The sequence below is a fragment of the Tupaia chinensis genome, unplaced genomic scaffold, assembly GCF_000334495.1.
Source record: "Tupaia chinensis unplaced genomic scaffold, TupChi_1.0 Scaffold000477_1, whole genome shotgun sequence".
NCBI lineage: Eukaryota > Metazoa > Chordata > Mammalia > Scandentia > Tupaiidae > Tupaia > Tupaia belangeri.
The window spans coordinates 3987781-3997998 of NW_006159986.1; the positions used below are offsets into that span (position 1 = coordinate 3987781).

General features: G+C 43.4%; 1 protein-coding gene across 1 annotated transcript in view; it reads left to right on the forward strand.

The window, feature by feature from the left end:
• The window catches only part of ATP6V0A1 (ATPase H+ transporting V0 subunit a1), a gene marked incomplete in the record, with an annotated part of 69884 nt that overhangs the window by 42785 nt on the left and 16881 nt on the right, over positions 1 to 10218 (forward strand). Inside the window, 3 exon segments of the mRNA XM_014590691.2 lie at positions 2248 to 2366; positions 3333 to 3549; positions 5428 to 5535. Of these exon segments, the coding sequence (XP_014446177.1) occupies positions 2248 to 2366; positions 3333 to 3549; positions 5428 to 5535 (444 nt within the window).

The following is a 10218-nucleotide window of genomic DNA, read 5'->3' on the forward strand; positions in this document are numbered from 1 at the left end:
GCCCAAGAGGAAAAGGGATGATAGCATGGTGATCCCTCCTGAGGAGTGATTTCTCTCTGCCAATCTTTGTTTCTCCAGTGAGCACACATGCCCTATAGCAAAAAAATTTCTAAAAATTAAAAAAAATAAATAAGAGAGATGGAAGGAGCTCCTGTAGATGAGACTTGAGAGCTGTCTCAACAATTGTAGTTTATGGGGATCAGCAGTTAGCGTAATGGCTATGTCACTGGACTCCCATGTAGTCGACTGCGGTTCGTGTCCCGGACCCGGTGGCTTAAAACTCACGCTGGGCACGTGTGCATGCATGCCCAAGATCCCAAGAGGAGAATGGAGGAGAAGGGACTGTGGCATGGCCATCCCCCCTGGGGGGTGATTTCTTGCTTTCTGTCTCTGTCTATCTCTGTCTGGCGAGCGCACGTACCCTATAGCAAAAACCTCTAAAAAAAAAATGTAGTTTATGGACCTCATCTAGACCCTGCTTTGAATAAATTAATTATTAAAAAGCATTCAGGGGGGCCAGCAGGTAGTATGGTAGTTGAGGTGCTGGACTCACACATGTCTGACCATGGTTCAAGTCCCATTCCTGGTGACTTGCTTTCTCTCTCTCTCTCTCTCTCTCTGGTGAGCACATGTACCCTAAAGCAAATTTTAAAATAATAATAATCGGGGACAAGCAGGTGGCGTGGTTAAGGCACTGGACGTTCCCACATGGCCAACCACAGTTTGAGTACCAAACATGGTGGCTTGCTTTCTCTCTTCCCCTCTCTCTCCCTCTCTCTCTCTTTTTCTCTCTCTCTCTCTGTGTGTCTCTCTCTGGTCAAATTAAAATAAATGAATGAATAAATAAAAATAATAATAATAATATATATTTTTAAAAATTTGGTGGCCAGATGGTAGAACAGTAGTAAAATGCAGTTCTCTGTGAGACAGTCCCATACAGGAGGGCCCAGAGACTGGCTAAAAAGGGTGAGCCTGGCTAGGCTGGCTGCAGGCATCACAACTGTGTTGAGTCTCTCTCTCCCACTCTCTGTTTCTGTCTCTTACACATGGAAGTAATAAATAAATAAAAACTAAAAAAAAAAAAAAAAAAAAAAGTTTGGACTGAATCAGAGAAACTAGAATACTCTCTATAAATTATGTGATATTAAAGAATCACTATTAATGTTTTTTAGGTGTGGTAACAGTTTTATGGTCATGTTTCAAAATTGAGTTCTTACATTTTAGAGATCCATACTATTTATAGGTAAAACAAATGTTACTTGGACCTTGCTTCAAAATAATATGGAGTGGGACCAGTAGATGATGTAATGGTTACATCACTGGACACCCACATAGTCAACCACAGTTTAAGTCCCAGACCTGGCAGCTTAAAATTCACACTGGGCACGTGTACATGCATGCCAAAGATTCTGAGAGGAGAATGGAGGAGAAGGGACTACAGCATTGCCATCCCTCTCAGGGGGCAGGTGTGATTTCTCACTTTCCGTCTCTCCATCTCTTTCTACCTCTCTGGTGAGCTCATGCGCCCTATAGCAAAAATCTCTCTAAAATAAATAAATAAATAAATAATATGAGGTTAGAGAGTGGTTGGCAGAATGATGAAACATGAATTGATGGTAATTGTTAAAGTTGAATACATAGGAGTTTGTAATTTCTCTCTAACTTAAGTATATGTTTAGAATTTTCCATAGTAAGGGGCCAGCAGGTGGTGTGGTAGCTAAAGGCACTGTACTCCCATATGGATGACCATGGTTCAAGTCCCAGATCTGGTGGTTTGCTTTCTCACTTTCCCTCTCTCTCTGATCAAATTGGAAAATAATAATAATAATAAATAAAGTTAAATGAAACCATTCTTTAAAAAAACTAATTTTCCATAATAAATAAATAACTATTTTTTACTTATTTGTTTATTTATTTATTAGGTTGTTGCCATGGGGTGCATGCACACGCCAAAGAGTAACAGAGAGAGACAAAGTAAGAGAAAGTGAGAAATCACCTCCCAGGGGGGATGGCCATGCTGTAGTCCCTGCTTCTCCAATCTCCTCTTGGAATTTTAGGCACACATGCACACGCACTCAACTTGATCCTTAAACCACTGAGTCTGGAACTCAAACTGCTATATGGGAGTCCAGCGCCCTAACCACTGTGCCCCTGCTGGCACCACAACTGTTTTTTAAAAGAATGAATAGTATTTTTTTTTATTTGAGAATTTTTTATATTACCTTATCATTTTCTTGGTTGTGACAGATTTGGAACATTGCCACCAATAAGCTGACCTTCCTCAACTCCTTTAAGATGAAGATGTCTGTCATCCTCGGTATCATCCATATGTTGTTTGGAGTCAGCCTGAGCCTTTTCAACCATATGTGAGTTGCTGTATTTCTGTCATCAGAACGTGCATAGTTTAGATAATGCTTTTGCCTAGAGAAATGATAACATCTTTGTGGAAGGATTAATAACTCAGAACCCTAGGCCAGCCAGTGGCATGGTAGTTAAGGCAGCCAAAAAAATTGACGTGAAAAAAAAAAACATGCAAGGCCTATGTGTGTGCATGCCCAAAATCCCAACAGGAGGGAGGAATGGAGAAGGGATTGCATCATGACAGTCCCCGTGGAGGGTGCTTTCTCACTTTCCCTCTCTGTCTCCCTCTGGCAAGCATATGTGCCCTCTAGCCAAAAAAAAAAAAAGATTTTTAAATTATGAACTGCAATCTCAAAGTTACTATTGGGTTGTTAGAAAAGTCCTGACATATTTTTATATGTTTTTCTATGTAAAAATGCATCATGACTTTTCTGACAACCCAATAGATTTTCCAGTCTTTTTCCCATGAAGAAAATGGTGGGGGTGACACTGGAGCTATTCAAGTCCAAAGGTTGAAAGTGATAGTTAATCCTGTATCATTTCTGTTGCCTCCAGAGCCTCTAGCTGCTGCTGGCCTTTTTTTTTTTTTAAAAAAAAGTTTTTTGCCATAGGGCAGGTATGCTTACCAGAGGGAGACAGTGAGAGGGAAAGTGAGAAGTCACATCCCAAGGAGGATGGTCATGTTGCAATCCCTTATCCTCCATTCTCCTCTGAGGATTTTGGGCATGCATGCACATGCCCACTGCATGATTTTCAAGCCATGGAGTATAGGACTCGAACTGCAGTCTGCCATGTGGGATTCCAGTGTCTTACCAACCACACCACCTGCTGGCCCCACCTAGCTACTGCTTCCAACAGAATTGAGGAGTGAATTAGAAAAATCTAGTTAAAAAAAAAATCTGGTGAGTATTTAGTGTAGGAGTGGTCCTGGGTCTTTTCACCCTTAACATTTTTTCTTTCTCTCCTTTTAGCTATTTCAAGAAGCCCCTGAATATCTACTTTGGATTTATTCCTGAGATAATCTTCATGACTTCTCTGTTTGGCTACTTGGTCATCCTTATTTTTTACAAGTGGACTGCCTATGATGCTCATACATCTGAGAATGCACCAAGCCTTCTGATTCATTTTATAAACATGTTCCTCTTTTCCTACCCAGAATCTGGTAATGCGATGCTGTATTCCGGACAGGTGCGTCAACCCAAAGTGCACTGCCTTAGATGGTTATCCTAGATCAAGAAGCCAAATGTTTCCCTGACCCTAAAATAGCTTAAGAAAACCTTTCCTTTGGGCCAGCTGGTAGCAGGAGGTTAAGACACCTGGATCCTGGGACCAGCAGTTGGTGTAATGGCTATGTCACTGGACTCCCATGTAGTCAACCACGGTTCAAGTCCCGGGCCCAGTGGCTTAAACTTATACCAAGCACGAGTGTGGATGTGCCCAGGATCCCGAAAGGAGAATGGAGGAGAAGGGATTGCAGCATGGCCACCCCCCCGGGGGGTGATTTATCGCTTTCTGTCTGTCTTTCTAGCAAGCACACATGTCTTATAGCAAAAACCTCTAAAAAAAGACACCTGGATCCTACATGGCTGACTATGCAGTTCGAGTCCCAAAACCAGCAGCTTAAAAAACATCAGGGCAGGGATCAGTAGATAGCATAATGTTTATGTTGCTGGACTCCCACGTAGTTGACTATGGTTCAAGTCCTGGACCTGGCGACTCAAAACTCAACACTGGGCACGTGTCTGTGCATGCCCAAAACCCTGAGAAGAAAATGGAAGAGACAGGATTGTGGTGTGGGCATCCCCCAGGGAGTTATTTCTCACTTCCTTTCTCTCTTTCTCTCTCCGTCTCTCCAGCGAGCACATGCACCCTATAGCAAAAATCTCTCTTAAAAACAAAAACAAACAAACAAAAAAAACCAACTCATGCCAGGCACATGTGCATGCATACCCAAAATCCTGAGAGGAGAATGATGGAGTATGGATTGTGGCATGGCTATCCCTGTGGGACGATTTCTCACTTTCTGTCTCTGTCTCTCCAGAGAGGACACACACCCTATATCAAAAATCTCTCAAAAAAAAAAAAAAAACAAAACAAAAAAACATGAGGGGTGAATGCTTGCATTCCCAAAATATAAGAGAGTGGAAGAAAAAGGATTATGTCAGTGTCATCCTCAGGGGAGTGGGGGTACTTTCTCACTTCTCTCTCTGTTGTCTCAATGAGTACACATACCCTATACCAAGCTCCAAAAAAATAAACCTTTCTGTAGCCTTTAGTTTTCAGCCCATACATCCAAGACTAAAGTCAGATCATCCTTAATTTGACAGAGTCCACTGTAATTTCTGTATTCAGAAACAACAGAATTTTTAACTACCATCTTATGTAACAATTCTTGGACTTTGTCACATCTATTAATTATTTTAAGAAACTAGATAATGTTGTTTTATAGTTCAGTAATACCATTTTGGAGGAAATTTATGCTGGAATTGGAAACTGCTTTTTTTTTTTTTTAAATTAGAACATGCACGAGAGAGAGGCGTTTTGGTTGTTGTTGTTGTTGTTGTTTAATTTTTTGCCATAGGGTGCAAGTGTTTGCTGGAGAGACAGAGCGAGGGAATGTGAGAAATCACCTTCCAGAGGGCCACACTGCAATCCCTTCTTCTCCAGTCTCCTCTTGGGATTTTGGCCATGTACACACATCTGCCCAGCAAGTTTTTCAGGACTTGAACCACAGAGTCAGCCATGTGGGATTCAGCACCTTAACCACCATGCCACATGCTGGCCCTAAAAGATGTATTTTTTACAGAGTCTCACCACATCACACTGATCTTCCTGCCCCAGCTTTCCAGTTAGCCAGGACCACAGACGTGCACCACTGTTACTTGGCCTGTTTTTTTGTTTGTCTGTTCTGTTTTTAGGTTGGTCCCAGAACTGAACCTGGGCCTCTCATGTGGCCTCAGCTAAAGCACAGTGCCCTCCCTTCCTGCCCTCCCACCTGCACCCAAAAACTGCATATCTTCTTAATGGACTTTTATATGATGTGGTGTCTTTTTTCTTACTTTGCAGAAAGGAATTCAGTGTTTCCTGGTAGTAGTGGCCCTACTGTGTGTACCTTGGATGCTGCTGTTCAAGCCACTGGTCCTTCGCCATCAATATTTGAGGAGGAAACATTTGGTGGGTGTATTTCTATTGCTGAAAATTACTAGACAGACTTTTAAAAATATGCAATTAAGGCAGTTCCATGGTGAATATAATTAACTGTGCTCAAATCCATATGCTGTTGAAATGGCTTTGTGTTATATCCCAGCATGAGCACTGGGCGTGCCAAAGTCAGAGAAATAGGAATTTGCATCTAAGACATCTGAATTCAACTTTGAATGGCCGGGGTTGAGAGAGAGCCATGAGTTTTTACCATTCCTGGATGCGCTGTGCTCACACCGTGCTCAGCTGTGCTCAGCAATATCCGGGCCCAGGCCTGTCTAGATTCGGTGTTAGCCACAGCAAGGCTGTAAGAGCTGCAGACGGGCGAAACCACTCCTGTGGTTGGCCTGGGCAACCACAGGACTGATGCTGACACGTTTTCTTTTAATATGAGACCATGATACTTTCACCAACCAAAACATCCAGGAAAAGGGTTTGGTTTAAAGTACATTGATATCTGTTCTTTTAAAAAATCAGCATGCATATCTGTGTTTACTTACTGTATGCGTGCATATGCATTCCACACACACAAAGTGAAGCTTGTCAAACACGCTGTGTTGAGCATAACTTTTGGCTACCCAGTAATGCATACTTTATTCCCCTGCCTGGGAAAACCCCAAAGGTCTTGCTGCATGACTCTTGTACGGCTGATAGATTATGACTCCTGTCAGAGAGCAGCTGAGTTACAAGACCCTCCTTCTTCCTTTTCTGACCATCTTCATCCTTCCATATACCCTCCATTCGTCTCCTCTCCACTCCCTCCCTCTTTTGTTTTCTTTCCCGTCCTCTTTTCTTCCATTCACTATCAGGAAGGGCAACCTGTGGAAGCCCCAGTCAGCCCAACCCCGAGCCAGCAGGGACTAGAGGCAGCAGCGGCTGCAACAGTGAGTGAATTAAACCACACACCATCACATTTTGTTTAAAGAGGTGGCAAACAGTGCAGCAGAATTCTTAACTATTTGAAGAACATGGGACATGTGTGCTCTTGGGAAGTATGTCCTTGTTACTCAGTGAGACAATGACAGAAGAGATGTCCACCTCTTAGGAATAGATTCTGGTGTCATCTTTACCATTGGTCTGCTGAGTAAGTACAGTCCTGTCCTTGGGAGCAAAGTGGCTGCTGTGCCCTCTGAGCCCCATCATCCTAACGCAAGATGGCAGCTCTTGGACTCGGGCACGTCCATGTCTGTATTTTGTGATCACGTATTGGATGAGTTCTTAGAGTGGAGGCGAGAGTATCTACCCCTGTGATTCTTAATTTCCCTGTTCTTTAGAGATCTCCCTCAGAATGATGTTTGGACATTTGGGCGACTCACCCTCTTTAAGGTGAAAGCTTTTACATGTTTATTGGAGAGACTCCGAAGCCCTCTTACCCTCAGCTGGCCTCAGCAGCCTCCACTCTCCCTTGTATCCCGTGTGTATTGTGCCTCTGGTTTAATAGCTAAAGTCATCTTCTTTCTTGATCTTTCCCTCTTCCGAAAAACTCGCTCATGGCTCAGTATCAGCACTTTGAATAAGTGATTGAATATTTGTCCTTTGGAGCATCTTTTAACTGAAATCTTATGTTTCAAATAGCCCAGTATGTCCTAGGTTGTGAATCGATAAGACTTTTAAAAATCTCACCAGTTGTGATTACGCCTGTACTTCTATGTTCTAAGAGCATAAGCTCGTTAAAAAAAAATTAAATATTTAGATAAATAAGCATTTCCTTCATTAGGTGTTTGTCATCTTTTTAAACTTGGAAAACTGCTTTCAGTCATCCTTCTAGAACTAGTCTAAAAAGGTTATTTTGAGTCAGAAGGAATTTTACAATTGTTTTCAAGTAGGGACTCTTTCCTTCCCTATAAGAAATAAAAAATGGGGCTGGCAGGTGGCATGGTAATTAAGGGCGCTGGACTCCCACATGCCTGGCCACGGTTTGAGTCCCAGACCTGGTGGCTTGCTCTCTCACTTTCTCTCTTTCTCTCTTTCTTTCACTGTGTCCCTCTCTGGTCAAATTAAAATAAGTAAATAAATAAAAGTTAAATTTTTAAATTTTTTTAAAAGAAATAAAAAGCAAACAAAAAAACCCTTTTAAGCACACCCTACCTATCACTGATGTCCTTCCCATGTCCTCTGCTTTCTGCCAGTCTCAGCATGTATAAGGTGTGCTTCTGAGAAGCACCTGACCCTCTGAGATCTGGCGACCTCTTCTATGATAAACTCCAATCTGGAAAGCTGCTCATTTATAGGGTCTTCATACCAACCAAACGTCTTTTTCTGGAGAGCAGCCTGAAGGCATCCAGATGATCATTCTGCAAGAAAGGCCCTGGATTTCTGACCCCAAAGGGCTGAGGATGCGAACACTAATCTGTTTCCATTCTGTTTTTTGTCTGTAAGCAATATAACCCAGTTGGCATTTTCTTTTCTTCTGCTGACGTTTGTCTCTTATCTTCCTTCTTGTAACTCCTATTCCTTGTCCTAAGGGATACTTTGTCTGGCTGGCTGGGAGATTAAACCTCTGCCCCTCACTTTATCTGCTGTTTGGAGAAAGTTTCACATATGGCCTTCAGCTTTGGGAGCTTTGAGTCCTGAAGTCTTCCTCCTCAACCCTGTAGCCCAGCCCAGGACACCCTGGGGTCCCTTCCTGGGCCCTTTCTAGCACTTTCAGTCTCCCTTTTAAGGGTTTGTGAGGTGTCATATGTGCATGACCTGGAGGTACCCAGGCTTTCGTGGTCCCCAAATCTGAGTAAACGTCAGAATCATCTAGTGAACTTTGAATTTGTTTCTTAGGTATTAAAACAGATAAGTGGAAGAAGAACTAGAAATGGCCCATAATTCCATGACCCAAACACTCCCCTACTGATACTTAAGAAGCAAAGCGGTCACTGTCCTTGGCTAGAGATGGCGTGTAATACTAACGGAGAGGAGAACCTCCCCTCCTGCAGTCCTCCTCAGGGGTATTGGCAGTAGGGGGTTTGCCTCCCGCGTGTATCTGTCTATCATCTGTTGGTATAAGAGTGTGTTTGTGTGTGCATGTGTGTAGAGAGTGACTTTTGGAATTGTGTTTTAATGGTAGTACTTTCCTGGCTCCTGGTTTTATTAGGTTTTTAAAAATTTAGCGAATCTCAGAAATTGTTTCATAGCGATAATTACTTTTTTTATGGTAGCCTAGCATTACATAGAGTATTCCATTGGATATGCCAAAATTACGTGCTCAGCCTGTCGTTGATGGATGTATTGGTTGTTCCCAGTTCTTGGCTGTGACAGACAAATGTGGGAAGCATCGTCGTCCATGTACCTGGATGAATTTTCACACCCATGGAAGTCCCAGCGGTGGGACTGCCGAATCTCAGAGTCCACATATTCTAAGCGTTGATAGTTCCATAGCAAGGATGATACAGTTTATACTCGGGGAAATCTTTTTTCCATACAGACTTTCTGGGCCCCACCCCCAGACCTTCTAAGTTTGCCATCCCAAAGGGAGTATTTGAGAATCTATTTCATAGGCAGCTTTCATGGTGATTCTCATGTGGCTGGTTCTCCGACCAGTGTGTGAGAGCCACTGCTGGAAGAAGTGTGCACAGAGACCTGATGGGTCGGTAGCACTGGCCTGGAAGCTGTGGCAGGCGTGCACATGCGAGGCATATCTGGAGTGGGCAGTTGGCAGCCTTCTTGCACCTTGTCGGGCCATGCCCTGAAGGCCACCTATAGGAGCTCAGCCCTCCAACTCTCACCTTGATGTCTCCCTGGCAGAAACTGCAGGAAGCACTTCTAAGGGCTGTTTCTCAAGGTCTGTTTCACTCTGTGACAGATTAGCACTAATTGGTATCTGTCAGACCTAACTCAACTCTGCCACATCTATGTACCCAAAGAGTACTTTTGCCTCAATAGACGCACATTTTTTCCAACCAAGTTACTTTTAAGTTCTGCTCATGGAGACACTTGCTGAGGACTACCCCCTGTGAATCAGAAGAAGGAGGCACTCGGTCAGTTTCTGCAATGTGCTTGTAGAAGAGTTGTTTTAACACCCTAGAACCCTCCACTGAAGGAAAGGAGCCTTTAAAAATAAATCAAAACAAACTTAGTGTTCTCTACCCACAGGCAATTGTGCATTAAGCCTTTTTTCCTCCTCTGACCTAGGGAGTCTTTGTTCCTGGACAGAGACCTGGTACGTTTCTAGGGAGAGGTGCTGGAATTCTGGGACTCCTGTTGAAAGTCAGGCCAGGGTACAATCACCATGGAATATGGCTCTTCTCCCTCATAGAAAGTCTAATCTGTAGTTGCAGAAAAGCTTCGGCTCAGCAGGCTTTCCAGACGGAGCTGCACTTGTTATGAGAGTGTCTTCGTATTCAACTTTTTGTCCAGGTAGCATTCTCAGTTCACACTGGCCAGGGCGAGGTGGGCGCTGCTTGGTGCAGCAGGCTGGCTGCATGCGCCCTCTGACGCAGGATGAGGTGGTAGATGCAGGCTGCGGCTGGAGCCGGGGAGGCGGCGGTTGGGGTGGGATCGGTTGTTTGTTTTCACTTAGCCGTTCAGTCAGTGGGTTTGGTGTTCGTTGTTAGAATATGTGCTTTTTTAGGATTGATCTGTACTAACCATCACCTTCCCCACCTCACAGAATGTCACATTAAATAAAGCCCAGGCAAATTCTACTCTTTCTGTTCATCTGTGTAG